Source organism: Hyla sarda, chromosome 4, assembly GCF_029499605.1.
Source record: "Hyla sarda isolate aHylSar1 chromosome 4, aHylSar1.hap1, whole genome shotgun sequence".
Classification (NCBI taxonomy): domain Eukaryota; kingdom Metazoa; phylum Chordata; class Amphibia; order Anura; family Hylidae; genus Hyla; species Hyla sarda.
Genome location: NC_079192.1, coordinates 291,898,465 through 291,920,426, shown reverse-complemented (window position 1 = coordinate 291,920,426; position 21,962 = coordinate 291,898,465). Strand labels below are relative to the sequence as shown.

Sequence of the window (21,962 nt, the reverse complement as noted above, 5' to 3'; positions counted from 1 at the left end):
CATGCTGGGAGTTGTAGTTTTGCAACAGCTGGAGGCTCCCTGCTTGGGTAATGCTGACATACAGTAATTTACAGCTCCCAGCAGATCTTTCTTACTTTTATATGTAAAGGATTTGCTTTATCTATATTAGTTATCTACTTATTTTCCTTTAATCCTCACTTTTTCCTATTTTTTGGATGACATTTTGTTACCTTTAGAACCAATTACCAGGTTCCCATAGAGTTATGGTCTCAACATACAATGGTTTCAACATACAATGGTCATCCTGGAACCAATTAATATTGTAACTTGAGGGACCACTGTACTCAATTACACAAAGAGCTTAAATTGGGTATTCCAGAGATTTAATTTTAAAGGGTACCTCTCATCAAATAAACTTTTGATATATTTTAGATTAATGAATGTTGAATAACTTTCCAATAGCATGTTAATGAAAAATATGCTTCTTTCTATTGTATTTTTCCCGATCAGTCCTGTCAGCAAGCATTTCTGACTCATGCTGGAGTCCTAAACACTCAGAGCTGCCAGCCTGCTTTGTTCACAGCCAAACAGGCTGTGAACAAAACAGGCTGGCAGCTCTGAGTGTTCTCCTTTGTGAACAAAGCAGACTGGCAGCTCGTAGTGTTTAGGACTCCAGCATGAGTCTGAAATGCTTGCTGCCAGGACTGGTAGGGAGACCCCTAGTGGTCATTTCTTCAAAGTGGAAAATTAAATAGAAAGAAGCATATTTTTTTATAACATGCAATTGTAAAGTTATTCTGCATACATTAATCTATAATATATCAAAAGTTTTTTTGATGAGAGGTACCCTTTAAACTCAAAAGGGCTCAGGGTGGGAGAATCCACCACCAATGCCGTTCCCTGCAGCCAAGTGCTTCCTGCTCTTCCCCCAACACACAGGAAATGCCTACAGTGATTGGTTGACTGGCATTTCCTATGTGTAGAGAGAAGAGCAGGAGGTGCAGACCGCGGGAAACGAGGCTGAGTTCTTTTAGGTATAATATTTTTTCCCTGGCAAACCTTTAAGTCAGTATTTCTCAACCAATGGGCCTCCAGAAGTTGCAAAACTACAACTCCCAGCATGTCAGAGTCTTGGCGTCCTGCAGGTGCAGTAGCTCTGGGAAACAGCTGATCGCCGGGGTTCTGTGCATTGACAGCCCACCAATCAGATAACGATGGCCTATCCAAAGGATAGACTATCAAAAAAAATCCCAAGAAAACTCCCTTAATAACCAGAAGTAATGTCTCATACCTATAATCCAAGAAGGAGCAATGGCTTCATAAAGTGGAAAAAAAAATATTTTAACTCCTCAACGACACCGCCCATTTTGGCCTGGAAGACACAGCCAATTTTCATTTTTGCATTTTAAAGCTATAACCCATATGAGGGCTTGTTTTCTGCGTAACCAATTGTACTTTGTAAAAAAAAGAAATGAAAAAGAGAACTGAATTTTTCTCTTTCCGTAGGGGGGTCGTTAAGGTAAAGCTGACATATTTTCTTTATTCTGTGGGTCAAGTCTGTATAATTAAAATTATACCATGTTTACATGCTTTATTATTGTACTGCTTTAAAAAAATAATAATAATAAATAAGTAAAAAAGTCACTTTTATGCAATGTGAGTGTTTAAAATTGCCCTATTTTGACCCCTATCATTTTAACAAATGTGACTATTTGATTGCTTTTTATAAAAAAATTTCTGGGATGTGATAAAAAAAAATAAGCAATTTAGGACTCAGGATGTACATGTGCATCCTTGTACTGGTGGGCCAAGTACCAGGCAAGTACCAGTTGCTTTTAGTAAAATAACTCAGGTATGTACCTTTACATTGTGTATGCTCATAATGTTCCCGCAGTCATCCATATATTGCTTCAAGTCTTTGTCCTAGGAAGAAAAACATATAAAACATCAATCACTGCAAACACATGTCTGGTGTAATTTAAACTGCATAATAAACTCAGTTGCCATCATTAAACTCAGTTGCCATCACTTGGTTTGAAAAACACCGGTAAAAAGGACTGAGGACTAAAACAGCACTCAAGAGCCAAAAAATAGAGCAAAAGCTTTTAAAAAAAAGTTTAAATATTTAAAATATCCCGCTGCAGAAAGAAAGGTTTACCAGTCTGCATACAGTTATGTTGGGAATCCTAGATATATGCCATCACCTTCTGCACTGAGTAAATAGATTTTAAATTTAGTAGCCTGCAGGTACCATAATAGGGAGCTTTTTTCTTTACCATTTCATGTGATTTCTTTGGTTGCTTTGATGTACAGCGCCTTGAATAAGTATTCACCCCCCCAGGACCATTTGCCTATTTAGAAATTAGGGATCGACCGATATCGTTTTTTTTCGGTATAAGTTATCGGCTATTTATCCCCGACACCGCTGCAGATCATTGATTTAAAGCGGGCGCTTTAAATCAATGCACTGCAGTGGCTTTTGCGGTGCCATAGGCCGCTGCCGCCACCCGCTTCTCTCCCCCTGCCTGTCCAGGGGTCCTGAGACCCATCACCGCCACTGCTCCCCCCGCCGCGCCTAGGGGTGACTCCAGCTGTTTGCAACAGCTGGAGTGCCTCAACAGCTGGAGGGCCTACTGTAGGTATAGTATATTATACAGACCCCTGTCCATCCCAGAACCCTGACTCACCTTCCCAGTTGCTGCAGGGACCGTCCGGATGGTGGGGGAGGGGCCCGACCGGTATAGTGGTATGGGCAAAAATCCATACCGTGGGAGAAAAAGAAAACGGTATCCGGTTCATACCGGTATACCGCCCAGCACTACGGTGGGGGGTGCGACGCGGTGCGGTGGGCCGGGGGGGTGGTCGCGGTGTGGTGGGTCGGGGGGGGGGGGGGGGCTCGGTCGCGGTGCGGTGGGGGCGGTGCGGGGGGCATTATCGGCTTATCGGCAAGGTAATTGCCGATACCCATAATGCCCAAAATCGTGATTATCGGCCGATAATATCGGCCATACCGATAATTGGTCGATCCCTATTAGAAACAGTTAAAAACTGGAATTCAAATAGACAGACTTACTATTTGATCAACACAACTTGTATAGCAAACTTAAAAGTGCAAAATACCTTTTATTGTGGCAAAAACAATAATCAGAACAAAAAAAAAAAGCCACCTGTTGGATGCATTATTTACCACTCATACCAGTCAATGCTTGACAGAACCCCCTCTGGTTGTCATTACAGCTACAAGTGTTTTGGGGTAGGTCTTTACCAGCTTTGCACATCTAGAGAGGGAAAGGTTTGTCTATTCTTCTTGGCAAAAAAGCTGAAGCTCAGTCAGATTGGATGGAGACTGTCTGAAAAGTCTTGTCATAGATTCTCAAAAAATTCAGGTCTGGGCTTTGACTGAGTCATTTTACGACATTAATATATGTTTTAAACTTAACCATTCCATTGTAGTGCTGGATGTTTAGGGTCATTGAGGGAGATTTATGAAAGCTTGTATAGAGGAAGAGTGGCGGAGTTTCCCATGGCAACCAATCAGAAGCAATCTGGTTGGCTGCTATTGACTACATGAGATTTTCCTCAAGGTTTGCTCTGTTTGGCTATATCCAACTTTCCATCAATTCTGACCAGTTTTACTGTACCTGCTAAAGAGATTCATCCCCACAGTTGGATGCTACCACCACCATTACTTTGAGCTGGTGTGCTCAGAGTGATGGGCAGTGTTGGGTTTCCATTACACAGTTTAGAGGTCTCCATGAACAGACGGAAGATCCAAAAGTATACCATGCTAGCCTACCTGGTTTGTAAATAGTAACTCAATTTTTAAACAAGATCTGCATTAATAACCTTCTTAATTGACATGAAGGTAGCAGGTAAAACATTTTATACATACCAGGTATTCAAAGACCAGCGTTAAAGATTTGTCCGTATGAACAATGTCATGTAAGGTGACAATATTTGCATGCTTCAGGTCCTTCAATAAGGAGACTAGAAAAGAAAAGAAGAAAACCTTCTATTGCCATGTCATCATGTATTTAAAATTATATTTATATAATTACCAATATACGAAAAAAAATCTAATATTTCGGCTTCCATTTACTACTAATAATTTTGACCATATTTCTCTTGTTTATAGAACGTGAAGCAGCCACACACTTGCTAGTGAAAGTAAAATGACAAGTATCACTTCCAGCATAAGTGCAATTTACAAGATCCTGCTGACACTATACGGACAGTCGTGTTTCTTTTGTAAGAACAGGCTGTCTTTTTTGTTCTTTAGACAGCAGTGTTCTTCAGTGTGGTTTTGAATTACAAAGGGTTTTACATGTGATACCACATCTCTGTATACCAGTCAGTTCTGCTACAGATTGTGTTGCACAATGGAACTTACCAGTATTAGAAAAACACCCTTAAAAATCTGAAAATAGATAGATTTGAGATTTCTAACATTTGCTGATTTTCCTGTAGATATGTAAAACAATATGGAGCCCAACCACAACCAAACTAAACTGAAATTTTTTTTCATATTAACGCAATTGGACGTATGCACACTTCCTAGCGATCTTCTGCACAGCGATTGACAGGGGGAGGGGGCTCCCTTTTGGTTGCCATGGTATCAGGAGGCCAGCTGATGGATCCATGTCTGCCTAATACGGCATCCTGTGAGGTCCAGCCATAGGCTGGATTGTACAGGCTGAATGTCAAGTGTAATACTGACAGTACTACAATGCTGTAGTACAGATGTACTGTGGCATAGTATAACAGCTAAAACGTGAAAAGTATAAACATAAAAAGGTTTTTCCTTAAATAAAGTGTAAAAGAAATGCCAATTCCAATTCCCAATATAGCCCTATTTTATCACAAAAAATACCCCAAAACCTATACAAAATATTGGTATTGTCATGTTCGCAATGACTAATGACTGTTTGCAATAAATCGATAATGTTATTAACCTCCCATGGTGAACGCTGTTATTTAAAGATGCATGAAAAGCGGTTCCAAGGTTCCCAAACAGAGAGAAATGAGGGGATAGAACTATTTAAAGAGGCCGTGAGGAATTCCAAGGAGCGGATCTCACGTATACGGGTTAAGAGTTTTTGCTGCCAAGGCAGTATGCATGAAAAGCTTAAATTGCTTATTAGATAGAGTGGGATGAGAAAGTTGAAGAAGGTAGACAAGGGGGTCCAGAGGGACCGAAACACCCAGAGCGTCAGAAATTAGGCGCTGCACTTTTTTCCAGTAATCTACTAGGAGAGGACAGGACCAGAAAATATGAAACACTGTACCCAGCCCCACCCCACAACGCCAGCATTGTGGAGGGATGTCAGGGTTTAGTCTATTCAATAGTTCCGGAGTGTGATACCAGCCCATAATCTTTTTATACTGGTTTTCCTTGTAGGCAGTGCAAATGGAGGCCTTAGAAGCCCTCTCCCAAATAATAAACCACTGAGGCAGGGTACTAGTGGTATTTAGAACATCCTCCCAGCGGCCCATGTAACAGAGCGATGGAGGGGGCTGAAGAAGTAAGGAATAAATATCGGAGAGAAGGCCCCTTTCGAAGCCGGTGGGTAGAGAGACCACTGCGGAGCCAGTCATGGAAGACATAAAATGCTGCAATTGTAAATCGTGGAAGCGCTCAGGCGAGGGGAGTTCCCAATGAGCCATCAATTGGTCAAAAGGCAGGAGGGAACGAGATATGGGGTCCACTACATCAGCCCAGCAGAAAAGGCCCCAAGATCCCGATTCCCTCACCATAGCAGAAGACAGACCAGAGGGGAAGTCGGGGTGATAGAGGAAAGACCGCAGATGGGAAGAGAAAGAAAACAGTGTGAATTTTACTGAGCAATATCAACACACATATTTAGAGAAAGACATAGGGGGAGATTTATCAAACTGTGTGAGCGAAAAAGTGGAGTGATTTCCCCACAGCAACCAATCACAGCTCAGCTAACGAACGCTGGTAAAGTTAAAGTTGAGCTGTGATTGGTTGCTGTGGGGAAATGACTTTCTCTCACACAGTTTAATACATCTCCCCCATAGGGCCTAGTAGAGGGAGAGAGAGAGAAAAATAGTAGACTCCGGAGAGGACCAGAGGAGAGTATTAGGATGGATTGGAGCCAGCCAGAGCTTCTCCAGCTCCATCCAGCAGCTGTACGTGTGGTACGAGGACCATGCCGCTAGATGGTGTAAGTGAGCTGCCCAGTAGTATTTTGCCACATCAGGAACCGCCAGACCCCCCCATAGCCCTGCTAGCCATCATGACAGATATTGGCAGACTATGTCTCTTACTGTCCCAGATGAAACGAAAAATTTCCGAATAAAAAGAGCGAAGGGCCGATAAAGGTATGCGGGTAGGCAAAGTCTCGAAAAAAAAGAGTTTCGGAAGGATCGTCATTTTAACCGCCACAATACGACCAATAAAGGAGATATATTGCGACCGCCACTTCTCCAGAAGAGCCCGAAATTCCCGGAAGAGGGGAAAATAGTTAGTAGAGTAAATAGAGGAGTAGTGAGAGGTGATATAGACCACCAAATACTTGATAGCAGAGGTAGACCATTTAAAGGAATACTTAGAGCGCAAGAGGGTAGACGATAACAGGGGGAGGTTGAGAGGAAGCACTTCAGATTTAGGGAGATTGACCAGAATGTCAATGTTATTAACACTTAAGAGATGCCAGAGTTAAAAATTGGGCTTGGTCATTTAGGTAAAACCAGGCGGCGTCCTAAAGGGGTTAAAAATTCTAAGTATTTGCATTGTATCCCAGGACTCGTTTTCAGGCGAGACTAAAGAACTTCTTTTCAGATGTCTTTCCTGAAGGTCTAAAGGTTATTGTTTGAATACCATGTTATAAACAGATTATCATTATAAAAGAACATATGCTTACTCCTTTTTGTGTTTTTTTTTTTGTTCTGGAAAAAGCCAGGCCTTCCCATCGCTACTCACCAGCTTGGTTATCCAATATCACTACCCTACTCACCAGGCATTCTCAGAATTTAGTAGAATATAAAAGTTATTTCTTAAAAGTTAGAAAATATGAATATGCCGCCACAAGGAAATATGCAGCCCTAACAACTTATACCCTATCTACAGAATGGGGGATAAGTGTCTGATCTCGAGGGGTCCGACCGCTGGGACCCTCCGCTATCTACTGCATGGGGCAGCATGGCTCTGCCTCCTCCACGTAGTTCTATGGGAGAGGTGGGGATGCAGCGTTCGTGCCGCCCCGCCTCTCCCATAGAGCTGCATGGGAAGGGGGCGTACAGTCAACCTCAGTGAGGTCGACTCTAGGTGCATTAGCCCCCCCCCCACAATCAAACACTTATCCCCTTTCCTGTGGATAGGGGATAAGTTGTTATGGCTGCAGTTGTCTTTTAAAGAAATATTTCCATGCAAAAAAGGCAAAGTTTAATATTGTCAATGAAGTTTCATTAAAGCAGTAATAGGAAACGTAACCAAGAATAAAAATGAATTTCTATAGCATGATGAGCTTTACCTTCTCTTATGGCCGTGCATGGAGCACCTTCCTCATGTTCCAATCGGATTTCTTTCAGGGCTACAAGGTTTTCAGTTAACTTACTTCTTCCTTTAAATACTGTGGCATAAGTACCCTAGAAATAAAAAAAAGGTTTCTCTAAATTTACATATAAACTTACAGATAATGCCCCCTGGGCAAACACTCACATGACTGGCATTAAGGGCCCTATACACATTAGTGAACAGCCTCCAAACCAGGCCATTTTGGTAGGACTTTATTATCTTATGTGTATAGGGGTCTCCTGACTCTTTCCAATAGATGATGTTGGAGTAGTAAGGATCAGACATGCCGAATTTAAATGCTAAATTCATCTTTTCTTCCTGGAGATAAGTCACTGCCAGCCTTACTGGGGCTTAGCTCCCTCTTCCCACTGAAACACATGCACACCCAGCCAAGATGAGCATACATGTGTATAGAGCTGTAAAGCTGTTGGCCAAAAAGGTGAATAGTCTATTCCCACAGTTTATGTACTTTTATTAAAATATGTATTCCCATCTTAGCTTTAAGGGAAGGGCTTGAGAAAGCACCAGTTCGGTACAAAACACTGTCGCCGGGCGTCCTCTGATCTCCCCTGCCTCGGAACATCTTTCACTCGTCTGTGCCATCCTAAAGCCGCTTGTTTCATTGGGACCATGTCCTCGCAAGCCAGGCTGCAGCGTGTAAGTGGTGAGTGCTCCGTTTCATTCTCCATTATTGCATGATTTACAAGGACTGTATCTGTTAATGTGAGCACCACTTAACAATGTGCCATCCGCAGTTGCTGATAACAGCTAACAGCCTAACAGCACTAGTTTGGGGATTTTAGCGGCAGCAGTGCCAATGCTTTCTTTCTCTGGACAAATAGATTTAGAGATTGTACACATCTCAGCATTAAGACCCTGACCGATAAAAACTTTAAACATGTCTGCATATTTAATCTACATATTTTTCTTCATGACCGTAACTTTTTTTTTTATCAACTGATGCCAGAAAGTTAAAAAGGGGTACTCCGGTGGAAAACAATTTATTTTAAATCAACTGGTGCCAGAAAGTTATACAGATTTGTAAATTACTTCTATTAAAAAATCTTAATCCTTCCAGTACTTATCAGCTGCTGTATGCTCTAGGGAAGTTCTTTTCTTTTTGAATTTCTTTTCTATCTGACCACAGTGCTCTCCGCTGACACCTCTGTCCATGTCAGAAACTGTCCAGAGCAGGAGAAGATAGCCCATAGCAAACCTATGCTGCTCTGGACAGTTCCTGACACAGACAGATATGTCAGCAGAGAGCACTGTGATCAGACAAAGGAAATTCAAAAAGATCAGAACTTCCTCTGTAGCATACAGCAGCTGATATGCACTGGAAGGATTAAGATTTTTAAATAGAAGCAATTTACAAATCTGTTTAACTTTCTAGAACCAGTTAATTAAAAAAAAATATATATATGTTTTCTAGCGGAGTACTCCTTTAAGTAGGGACTTTCTCCCTTTGAGTCCCATCAAAGATGGAAATCTTGAAACAGCAAGGAAATAAAAAAACAGAATGTTAGTTTCAAGACTTTTCATTACACAATGATTAAGCTTTACTTGTGGAAACCCCCTTAAAACTTCTAACGAAACAGCCTCTAGTACAGTGATGGCGAACCTGTGGCATGCCGAGCCCCCTCTGTGGGCACACGGCCACAGGCCCCCGTCACATTCGGGACATCACTGTGTTCCGAAAGGTCATTTCGGGACACAAGGATGTCCCGGTTACCTCTCTGCGGCCCCGCGTTAACTTTAAAAACGCGTGACCGCCTGGAGGTGGCACACGCAGGGACGTCACTGACGTCTCGTGTGTGCGCCCGTAAAGCAGAGCGGAGCATCGGGGAAGACCGGGGAACTATACTGCACCTAATGTGGGGGAACTATACTGCACCTAATGTGGGGGAACTATACTGCCAACCCTAATGTGTATTCTGATTTAATTGCTGTGCTGGCACTTTGAGGGGGAAAAAGTTGGCGTGCATTACAGTTCGGGCACTCGGGCCCAAAAGGGATCGCCATCACTGCTCTAGTACATATAAATATATTCAGATTGAAGAAAGTTCACACACAGCAATAATATATACAGGAAAACTACAGCTGTTTGGGGAGAAACTGTAGAGAGATTACTCATAACTTCAGTATGACACATCTAGCTGTACATTTAAAGATTGTTTACCAACCTCTCCAAGCTTCTCTAACTTGACGTATGTTTCCATCTTCCCAAACCCAATTTCTGACTAGAATCAAAGAGAAAAATAAATAAGAATTTGAAATTGTTACCTTGGAACAGTAATCGCATTCCTTCCAGAACCAAGTGACTTCCCATACCTACATACCTGTAACAAGCATTTCAATTTAGTGTAGTTTTGGTGACAGAGTATTCCAACGCAAAATAATCCTTTGGATAGGACATAAGTTATAGGTCTCTGGGGGGGTCCGAGCGATTGGGCCCCCCGGGATCTCCTGGATGGGGCTGTGGCAGTCTGCTGGAAGTGAAGTTTCGTCCCCATCAGAAAGCCGCGGCAGACACGCCCCCCTCCATGTATCTCTAGGGGGTACATGGAGGGGGCTTGTCGGCCGCCACGTCATGCGGGGACAGAACGCCTCCTTTCCAGCATACTGCTGCGGCCCTGTCCAGGTGATCCCAGGGGGCCCCAGCGCTCGGACCCCCCGCGATCTATAACTTATGCCCTATCCTTCGGATAGGGTATAAGTTATATTACACTACAGATCTCCTTTAAAGGGGTACTCCGCTGCTCAGTGTTTGGAACAAACTGTTCCGAACGCTGGAGCCGGCAGCTTGTGATGTCATAGCCCCGCCCCCTCAATGCAAGTCTTTGGGATAGACTTGCACTGCGATGGCGGGACTAGAACGTCACAAGCTCACTGTGCCGGCTCCAGCGTTCAGAACAGTTTGTTCCAAGTCAATGCAGAGAAGTCCTACAAATAACTAGAGAAAGCACCATTGCCAAAACCCAGTATGTGTAGACCCTCCGGAAGAGCATTATAGAAGGGCCTCCACACAGGGGTGTGGAAATTTTATTAGGGATCGACCGATATCGTTTTTTTAGGGCCGATACCGATAATCGGTGCAGGTTAGGGCCGATAGCCGATAACCTATACCGATATTACGGTATAAGTTATCGGCTATTTAACCCCCTGCGACACCGCTGCAGATCATTGATTTAAAGTGGGCGCTTTAAATCAATGATCTGCAGTGGCTTTTGCGGGGCCATAGGCCGCCGCCGCCGCCACCTGCTTCTCTCCCCCTACCTGTCAGGGTGGTCCGGGCCATCTATCCATCGTTCATTTAGTGTCCGGGGGCGTTCCTGGTGGAGGGTGGTCCGATCCGGGCTGTCCTTCTCCGGCGGTCATCTTCTCCACTCCGGGCAGGCTCCGGCCTAGTACGCTGCATAGACGCCACTGCGCAGTGACGCCCGTGCGCAGCGACGCACCTGACGTCACGGCGTCTATGCAGTGTACTAGGCCGGAGCCTGCCCGGAGTGGAGAAGATGACCGCCGGAGAAGGACAGCCCGGACCAGACCACCCTCCACCCAGAACCCCCCCGGACACTACATGAACGATGGATGGCCCGGACCACCCCCATTACGGGTAAGTTTAATTTTTTTATTGACTCGGAGGGTGGGGGAGGGGCCCGACCGGCAAAAATCCATACCGGCCCAGCATCACGGTGGGGGGTGCGGTGCAGCGGGTCGGGGGGGTGGCAGTCGCGGGGCGGGGCATTATCGGCTTATCGGCAAGATAATTGCCGTTACCGATAATGCCCAAAATCGTGATTATCGGCCGATGCCTAAATTTTATTAAAAAAATACTTGTCCACGGGACTAAAATGGAGCAAAATCTACTTGTCCCTCATGACGATCCACTTGTCCGGGCTAATTTTCGCTTTTACGCTCAAATTTTTTTCCTCCTCGCCTTATAATAGCCATAACTACCTATGATACCTTTTTAATTTTTCAATATTCACCTTCACCTAAAATATATATTAGGTGAAGTGAAATAGTAAAAGATAATTTAGCAGATTTGGTGGTTTTTCTACGCCATTTACCTTGTGGTTGAGCTAACAAGTTAGTTTCATACTTTAGGTCGGCCTGATTACAGCAATTTCAGATTTCTATAGTTTATAGTCTATAGTCATGTTTTACAAATTTTAAAAAAATTCAGAACTTTTTTGAATTTTTTTTTATTGCTATTTTTTTTTACCCTTTTAGCTTTTTTTTGAGGGTTCATTTTTTGCGCCATAATCGATTTTTTGTATCGGTACCATTTTGGTATTGATCTGACTTTTTAATCGCTTTTTTACTTTTTTTCTGGTTATATAAAAAAAATTGCAATTCTGTGGTTTGGTATTTTTTTTACATTTACTGTACGGGATACATAAGGTTATATTTTAATAGGTCATACATTTATGCACAAAGTGATACCAAATATGTTTATTTTTATTATGTTTGCATGTTTTTATATAGGAAAATGGGGGTGATTTAAACTTTTAACATAAAAGGGGTTAATGTGTGTCTTTTAAACTTTTATAATTTTTTTTTTTTATTTACACTTTATTAGACTTATAGGAGGAATCATTAGATTCCTCATACAGATGAATAGAGTTCTATTGAACTCAATTGATCTGTGTGCTCTGTGATACATTGATAGAGCCTGGTCCAGCCAGGATCTATCAATGACAGAGCAGGACAGCAGGGAACAGAGGTAAGCCCTCCGGCTAACTCTATAGTGGATCCACAGCGATTGCCGCATGCTGGCTATTAGCGGCGGCCCCCGGCTACTGAAAAGAGTATGGAGCGGGCAGTAGTCCGGAGCCCGCTCCATACAGACTGCTGAGCGCCGCATGCTGGCTATTAGCGGTGGTGTGAGGTGGAAACTTGCGCCCCGTGCAGACTTGCGTCCGCTCCTCCCCTCAGCTCACCGAAGCTAGAGCTGTGTGGAGCGAAGGCAGAGGACGCAGGTTTGCACGGGGAGAAAGAAGGCAGAGCAGTGGTGATAGGATGTACACAGCTTCCCCTCCCCCTGTTCTGCATTCGGAGGACGCAAGTTTCCACAGCCGGGGGCTGCAGAGTACAGAGTGGGCACGAGTCAGGAGCCCGCTCCATAAAGACTGCAGAGCGCCGCAGTGCCTGCCCGAAGCCGGGCTAAGGGCCAGAAATTCACCTGCCCGGCACCCGGAACTGCATGTCCCGGGTGTCGGGCGATAGGAATTCCACATCCCTACATTGTCATGAAGTGGGACTGGGTACAACAGCCCAACTTTATGTAACAAAGGATTGGCCTGTTCCTTAAATCATCTTAAGTTGCTGTCCACTAGTATAGTTGTTGTTACCAGTTGGGGCATGTCCTTATGTAATCTGGCACTGTGAGTTTTGACTGGATAGTGTCAGACAGTGTAGGGAACCCCCCACCAAAGATGGTAACACCCAGTTGACTATTTAGTCATACATTTCTAGTATAAATAACACAATGGAATTACACAAGAAAGAGCTAAGAAAATATGTTCCAGAATTGTCATTTCATAAATACAAGTATATACTAAAAAAAGGCATGTTGGAAGAGGACTATGATCCTCTTTATTGGTTCTTTACTGTACTCAATAAGGCAACCGAAATCTTTCTTTAGCATGAAGCACTGATCTTCTCTACCTTCAAATCCTGAGATCACTGTATCAGCTCGATACATTGCAGCAGTTTATAAATGACATTTGCCTGGATTCACAACACAAAGTACATTTTTCCTTCATAGTTCTGTGATGTGTTGTCATATTACCAGTGATGCTCTACGTGATCGCCTGCTCATTGGTTGATCGAATGGTGGGCTGTTAATCTGCAGTCTCTCTAAGTATCCGTCAGGTATCCTGATGTCAGCTGGAAGTGAGAGACGCTTATTTAAGTCCTAACAGAAGAAGGAGGAAAGGCCATTAGCTTTTAGAATGTATATAGGAGCATAAACCATCTATAAAATACTAGGAAAAGCTCTGGACATGGTAAATAAGTATAAAGTATATTATATTCTAAGAAACAACCATGGTTTATGAGATACTAATCCATTCTTTGATCTCTTTACACTGTCCGCAATACTGTACTTCATAGGCTGCGTAGGGCATGGGAAAAAAAAAAAAACGAAAAAAAAAAAAAAAAAACGAAAAAAAAAAAAAAAAAACGAGAAATAAAAAAACAGCCTTTTTTGTTTTCTATGTGAAAATTATTTTCTGTAACAAACGTGTACCTCCTAACATGATGAGAAGTCCCCTTGTGTAACACCAAGCATCTCGGACCAATAGATGCAACCACAACTTTCCCTACATACAAGCCCAAGTGCATGGAATGGAATAATAGCGCCATGTTAAGCAAGCAAGCACAGGTACGAGAATCCTTAGCATTCAGGTCATTTTTTTAGTCCCACATACAAGAAATGTTGTTGCCTCCATCCTAGGACCACAGCAACATAACACACCGTATGGTTTTAGAAAAGTTCAATATGCTGCTTTTTATCAGAGACTATACAGTGATCCCTCAACTTACAATGGCCTCAACATACAATAGTTTCAACATACAATGGTCTTTTCTGGACAATTGTAAGTTGAAACCAGACTCAACATACAATGTACAGACAGTCCAGATTTGCGAAACGTGTCAATGGCCGGAAAAACTGACCAATCAGAATGGGCATTCACTGGTAAAACACCTGTATTACTGAAGTGTATGCACTGACTGGTGTCTGGTAGCGCCCCCTACAGTACAGGGAGGTATTACATGTTCTGTACACTTTACCTGTACCAGGGTTACCCACTCCTTTGGCCACCAGGTGAGGGCGGCTCCATGTTACTTTTTTAGGACATTGTGTGTACTGTACAGGACCCTGAAGAAGCTCCTGTCCTCTACATAGACCAGTGTTTCCCAAGCAGGGTGCCCCCAGCTGTTGCCAAACTACAACTCCCAGCATGCCCGGACAGCCTTTTGCTGTCCGGGCATGCTGGGAGTTGTAGTTTGGCAACAGCTGGATGCTCCCTGCTTGGAAAACACTGACATAGACAGTGATTTACAGCTCCCAGCAGATCTTTCTTACTTTTATATGTAAGAACTTGCTTTATATATATATATATATATATATATATATATATATATATATATATATATATAAATTTACTTATTTTTCTTTAATTCTCACTTTCTCCTATTTTTGGAAGACATTTTGGGGTTTAGAACCAATTACCAGGTTTCCATAGAGTTCTGGTCTCAACATACAATGGTCGTCCTGGAACCAATTAATATTGTAACTTGAGGGACCACTGTACTCTAAAAGATATGGTCTTGATAAACCAAGCTGGAATGTACAATAAGAAAAAACTAATTAATACTCTTCTTTGGGATAGGAAAACTCACAAGGGCAGATCTATAAAACCTGGAACGTTCCCTTGAGATAACAGGCAGCTGGAGATTAGATGAATGTTTTCTAGGTAAAGAGGTTTTCCATGGTGAAACAATGCAATCCTTGCTATCTTTAGAAAGCTTCCTTCTATTTAGTCATAAACTAATATCTGTATTTTTACTGCCCTTAGATCCTAAATTTTAATATGTTCTATGCACCAAACAGAAAAGCATTGTTTATCATTGACTGTTCCTAGTGAATACTGCTAATGTGGTCATATGGATGTGCTGGTATTTGGACGTTTCACTTCATTTTGGTTTATCATTTGTCTGTAAAAAAAATAAGCTGTCTGCGATTTTTCGATAACTTTTACAGAAACAATAACAATTTGTAATATATAGTACTAAATATTGGACCAAACTGAAGTAGTCAAAAGTGCATGAAAGAAATAGGAACTTTCTCAAACTAGGTCATTATAGGAAGAGATCCCTCTTACCAGGAATATGTGGAGCAGCTACACGACATTCAAATACCTTGCAGTTTCCAAGGTAGCAGACACGGCCTATGTATAACGGCTGAGCTGCTTGCACCACAGATTCAGCCCTTTCAGGGGAATATACACCTACTGAGGGCAACACTTAAACCCCAGACATTGCAGGAGCTAAAGAATGGCTATTATTCTAAAAGAAGGACAACATCTGCAATGAGACTGTATGTCCGTCCTGTGTTTGCTTGGGTTTCTTTCCCACACTCCAAAAACATACAGATAGGTGAATTTAGATTGTGAGCCCCAATGGGGAAAAGGGACCAATTTAAGTAAACAGTGTACAGTGCTGCGGAATCTTTGCACACTACCGTATATACTCCAGTATAAGCCTACCCGAATTTAAGCCGAGGCCCCTAATTTCACCCCAAAAACCCAGGAAAAGTAATTGACTCTACTATAAGCCTAGGGTTGGAAATGCATCATCCCCCCCCCATGTCATATTCCAGACCCCCGTCATCATCCAGACCCCTGTCATCATCACCGCCTGCCAATCCCTTCAAATCAGTGGTCTTCAACCTGCAGACCTCCAGATGTTGCAAAACTACAACTCCCAGCATGCCGGGAGTTGTAGTTTTGAAACATCTGGAGGTCCGCAGGTTGAAGACCACTGCGGCCTTCGTCATCATCCGGTGGGGAGGGATAGTCGTTCCGGGCTGTCCATCTTCACCGGGAGGCCCTCTTCTCCGCTCCGGACCCGCTCCAGACTAGTGACGCTGCCTTGACAACGACGCACAGGGACGTCCCTGTGCGTCGTCCTCAAGGCAACGTCACTAGTCTGGGGCCGGCGGCCCATAGCGGAGAAGAGGGCCTCCCGGTGAAGATGGACAGCGCTGAACAACTACGCATCCCCACCGGACGGTCCCTGCAGCATAGATGGCCCGGACCAGGTCACCCTTCCTTCCCACTGAGGGGAGGGGAGTAGAAAACTAAAGGGGGGGGTCTGGATGATGACGAAGGCTGCAGTGGTCTTCAACCTGCGGACCTCCAGATGGTTCAAAACTACAACTCCCAGCATGCCCGATGGCTGTCCGGGCATGCTGGGAGTTGTAGTTTTGCAACATCTGGAGGTCCGCAGGTTGAAGACCACTGATTTGAAGAGATTGACAGGCGGCGAGTTCACTCGAGTATAAGCCGAGGGGGGGGGGGGGCGTTTTCAGCTGAAAAACTCGGCTTATACTCGAGTATATACGGTATATAAAGAATTATTATTAACATGCACCTATACAATTTCTCTAGGCTGTTTTATTCCCCTGATGACAATGGGGGTGAGGTAAAATATCTCCAGGGGATACTATGGGTGCTATCAATAATTTTATTTGCTTATTTGAGGAGGTTATTTATTGTCAAAGGAGGGCAGCAAAATCTGGATTGCCTAACCTCTGTGATAGTACTAAATAATAGAGCAAAATGACTACAGTGCATCTCTCAGCTACCGTTCTATATAACTGTGCCGCATATTGCAAAATTACCAAAGTTAATAAAAGGACAGTTTTATAATAGAGACCGGCTTTTGTGGGGCTATATATATATATATATATATATATATATATATATATATATATATATATATAGATAGATAGATATAGATAGATATATATAGCTCTTCTGGATATTGATTTTTGTTTTATAAGAGAAGAACAAGATTATCCATAAGCATCTACCGGTACTTTTAGATGCATCTTTCTGCAGAGTCTATAAATGCTCTGATAAGATATAATTTCTAATGTCAGTTTTCATGTTTGTTTGTTCAACATAAGGGAACCCACAGCTCTATCTGGTCTGAGAATGTCAGCTCAATAATTCATGTATTGCCCAACAGGCTAAGTAGTACTGATTTATACTCAAGTGCAGATCCGTACACCATCATTTCACATCAGTGGCCTCTCCAGTTTATCTGTGCTCCAGGCAGTCACTGCTGCCTCACTGATAATGATGATAGATATATGGAGTCATCATCACTGCTCTAATGTCACAGAAAGTATGAAAGTGTGGGCAAATTCAATTATCAGCTTAGGAAAAAATTATATCGTTCACATCAAGAAAAATGCCACAACCAAAAGAGAGTCCTAACAATAAAGAGCGAAAAAATAAAACTTCTTGAAAAAAAATCTCTCCCTCTCAATCCTTTCCCAAACCGATGAATCTACATTATTATTTTTAAAATGAAAGAGGTACTCTGGCCTTATACATCTTATCCCCTATACATAGGATAGGGGATAAATGTCTGATCACAGGGGTCCCGCCGCTGGGACCCCCATGATCCCTGTGCAGCCCCCGGCATTCTGTGCTGGGCGCTGCCTCCGAGACAGAGACGAGACGTCACGGCCACACCCCCCTCCATTCATGTCTATGGGAGGGGGCGTGATGACTGTCACACCCCGTCCCACAGACATGAATGGAAGGGGCGGGTTGTGAAATCACAAGGGGGCATGGGCGTGACGTCACATCGTGGAGGCAGTACCCGGCACAGAATGCACAGAGATTGAGGGGGTCCCAGTGGCAGGACCCCTGCGATCAGACATCTTATCCCCTATCCTTTAGATAGGAGATAAGATATATAAGGCCAGAATACCCCCTTTAAGCATTATTAGGCATATTTGTCTACAAAGAAAGTAATATAACAATGTATTTTAATGAGTCCTATCAGCCAATGGTGCAGGGGATGGGGGCATGTTGTAGCCCCTTATGCTGATTATTTAAGGAAAGGCTTTCAATCTTTATAATGAAGGAATTGTTATTTTTGATATTTAATATGACAGAAATAGCAGAAGGAGATACCCATCTCCCTGCAACATAAAATCACAATAAAGAGCTGCAGACATTAGAGGCTTAAAGCGTGTACCAGAGATACTAGATCCTTCAGCTCTTCTCACTATTGATATGCAGAGCTGATATCAGTTTCTAAGGAAACAAAAAGCTCAATTTAACAATTATTGATTGCTAACAGAGATAAACGGAGATCATTTCTTATAATGGTACTTGAAGTACCCAGAGAAATCCAGCAGAGAGCAGCGTATTGCCAACCATGGCGTCCAACCGTGCTAGGCCTAAATCAGATTTCTGCTTTTCCCTATACTATAAGCTTATCTGAAATCTTACATTTGAAGCGAAAAAACAGTAACACATTTCTGTCCTATTCTATGTAAGGATTTACAACCTCTTCCTGTAGTTAACCGAGGTTTACTTGAGAAATCAAAGTATCCTACAATAAACTTTGTGCAGGGGACAATAACTAAAGAGGTCCAACAAATGGGAAAAAAACACTTTTTGACAGATCAAAAACTTTATGCAGAAAAGTGACTTGTAAATTTCTCTATGTAAGCTTAGTGAAGATTAACAAAAATAAGTCTTTTTAAAGCATTTTTACTATTTATTTGTGCAGTCGTCTACAATACGGTGGCATGGTTTAGTATTCAAGATGTGCACTCCCCGTTTTTTATTTAGATCTTTTAGGTATATTCACACGTATATATAAAAAAAAAAGGTTTCATGATCATATTGATTTCAATGGAGAAAGCTCGAAAACCACGCTGAAAGAAAATAGGGTCTTGTTACTTTTTTTTTTTTTGAGTTACACTGAAATCAATGGGAGAGTAAACAAAAAAAAAAAAATACCTGAAAAACAACATCAAAAGAAGCACTGTGAGGCTAGGTTCACACTACGTTTTGTCCCATACAGGACCGCATACGGCAGGGGGAGCTGAAAACTTGCGCTCCCGTATGCCTTCGTATGCGGTCCTGTATGTAATTCATTTCAATGAGCTGACCGGAATGAAATGCTGACTCCGGTCGGCTCATTTTTGCCCCGTATGCGGTTTTCCCACCGCACCTAAAATCATGGTCGACTACGATTTTAGGTCCGGTGGAAAACCGCATATGGGGCAAAAATGAGCTGACCGGAGTCAGCATTTCATTCCGGTCAGCTCATTGAAATGAATTCGATACGGGACCGCATGCGAAGGCAAGTTTTCAGCTCCCCCTGCCGTATGCGGTCCTGTATGGGACAAAACATAGTGTGAACCCAGCCTAAGGCAGTTTTAAAGCAGTTTTTGCAGAGTGATTTTTAAGAGCTTTTATTGTTTTAAAAAACAAAAAACAACAAATGAGTTTTACAGCAACAAAAACAATCAACATGTAACAAAAAAAATAAGAATTCCTGGTACGGTTTTTAATAACTATGGATAATATTAAAACCTTCTTGCTGCTTAATATAAGGGTTTTACAGTAAAAACAAAAAACAAAAAAACAGACCTCTCTACAACTGGCCACTAAAGGACATTGCATGATATAAATCCAAGCTTGCACTTCCCGCACTCTCGAATTGAATGTGTTACCTCGGATATTAGCTTATATATTAACAAGCATAGGTGTCACAAACATCTGACAAATTACTATGGTTACAGCAAGCTGCTTGTCCATGACTGAGTACCCTAATTCTGGCAACTGAATTAACATTCCTGGCATCTGTGCAAATCTCTACTAACCAATGAGGATTTCATGTCAGCATGGAAAAAATATGCAATAAAATAAATCTGTTGTGACACGGGCTAAACACATCATATGTACTTCCACTCCATTTTTTGGATCCCACTTACTATAAAGTAATTTATGTCTCACACTGAAGCCTCAGGCAAACAATACATATTCTGTTTATACCCAGAATGGAATGATCTTACATTTCCAACAATATGACTTGTCCTCATCCGTCCCTGACATCCAAGGCCTTTGCCTTTCTCTCAGCATAGTTTGGATAATCATGATCATGGTCACAGGCAACAAGAGATCTGTAGAAAGCAGTATTATCTATGGTGACAATACTTTACATACTGTGCAGGTATGCAGGGCGAAGTTGGTTTTATTATGAAGAAGTTGGTAAAAATCAGACATTACTAAATATGTATGTGTTGGTGGTTGTGGTGGTGTTCGTGGTATAAATGTGCAGTTTTTTGTAAAATGGCCTACAACCCTGTACTGTTCTCCCCTCCCAATGATCTGATTAATCCCTGGTTTCCTCTTGGAGCTGTGATCATGTTGTTGCCAGAGCACACACTTTCCCACAATTCCCCTTGTTTGTGATACACAGTAGAGACTAACAACCAATATGCAGTTGAATACAGGATGCCTGACCATATCAGTGAATGCTATAAAATAATTGCAACCAAGGGCAACAGGGCAAAACCAAGAAGGCACATGGGGCATTAGTAAGTAGCTAAATCTCTCAAAAAGTACATTTTTAGAAATGCTTCAAAATAGAAATATGTTCATTTTCACATAAGGCATCATATTAGAACTTATATCTTTGTGGTAAAACGTTTAACTATGCAGTGAATTTTTTGCCTTGCAAGTCAAGTGTAATGGTCATGATGGCCAAAAAATAGTGGACCCACTAGGATATTAAGGAATTTGACAAGGATGCGGAGTGGTACTCTGCCCCTAGACATCTTATCCCCTCCTATCTAAAGGATAGGGGATAAGATGTCTGATCACGGGAGTCCCACCGCTGGGGACCCCTGCAATCTCTCCTGCAGCACTCGCTTGTCATCAGCTGCACAGAGCAAAGATCGCTCCGTGCTGATTACTCATGATACAGGGGCTGGAGTATTGTGACATCAAGGCCCCCACAACGAAAGTCTATGGGAGGGGGCGTGGTGGCAGTCACATAGGCTTGCATTGAGGGGGCGGTATGTGACGTCACGATACTCCGCTCCGTGCTGATGACTCACGATACATGGGCCGATCTTCACTCCGTGCAGCTGATGACAGGCGAGATTGCGGTGGGACCCCCATGATCAGACAACTTACTCCCTATCCTTTGGATAGGAGATAAGATGTCTAGGGGCGGAGGTTCCCTTTAAGGATTATACATACTAACCTGAATTCCCAATGGAGGTAGAGCCTTTCCAAAAGAAAATCAAGAAAATCCTAAAGTTCCTATCCTGCATAGGCTCAGTTAAGAACATCTGATCGACCAAACAATAGTTGTACAAAGCCAAGCTCAGGGTTGGTGAAAGATCAGTGCAGGCAGAGTACTCATAAAATCAGTTAACTAGTTAAAAGCACAGAGCACCTTCACAGATTAAATGGGTACTCCAGTGGAAAATATATATATATATATATATTTTTTTTTTAATCAACTGGTGCCAGAAAGTTAAACACATTTGCAAATTGCTTGTATTTAAATATCTTAATCCTTCCAGTACTTATCAGCTGCTGTATACTCCCACAGGAAGTTGAGCAGTTATTTTCAGTCTGACCACAGTGCTCTTCGCTGCCACCTCTATCCATGTTAGGAACTGTCCAGAGTAGGAGCAAATCCCTATAGCAAACCTCTCCAGCTCTTGACAGTTCCTGATATGGACAGAGGTGTCAGCAGAGAGCACTGTTGTCAGACTTCACGTGGAGCATATAGCAGCTGATAAGTACTGGAAGGATTAAGATTTTTTAATAGAAGTAATTTACAAATCTGCTTAACTTTCTGGCACAAGTTGATTTGCAAAAAATAAAATAAAAAAAATTCC

At 42.5% G+C, this 21,962-nt stretch overlaps 1 protein-coding gene across 3 annotated transcripts in view; it reads right to left on the bottom strand.

Annotated features, from left to right (window-relative positions):
* The window catches only part of CDK17 (cyclin dependent kinase 17), a 170,958-nt gene that overhangs the window by 23,709 nt on the left and 125,287 nt on the right, over positions 1-21,962 (bottom strand). For all 3 annotated transcript variants that reach the window (XM_056574486.1, XM_056574484.1, XM_056574485.1), the window contains 5 exons: positions 13,296-13,421; positions 9,682-9,738; positions 7,455-7,569; positions 3,854-3,948; positions 1,822-1,884 (listed from right to left, as the gene is read on the bottom strand). In XM_056574486.1, coding sequence (XP_056430461.1) covers positions 1,822-1,884; positions 3,854-3,948; positions 7,455-7,569; positions 9,682-9,738; positions 13,296-13,421 — 456 coding nt within the window. The remainder of the gene's footprint in view (positions 1-1,821; positions 1,885-3,853; positions 3,949-7,454; positions 7,570-9,681; positions 9,739-13,295; positions 13,422-21,962) is intronic.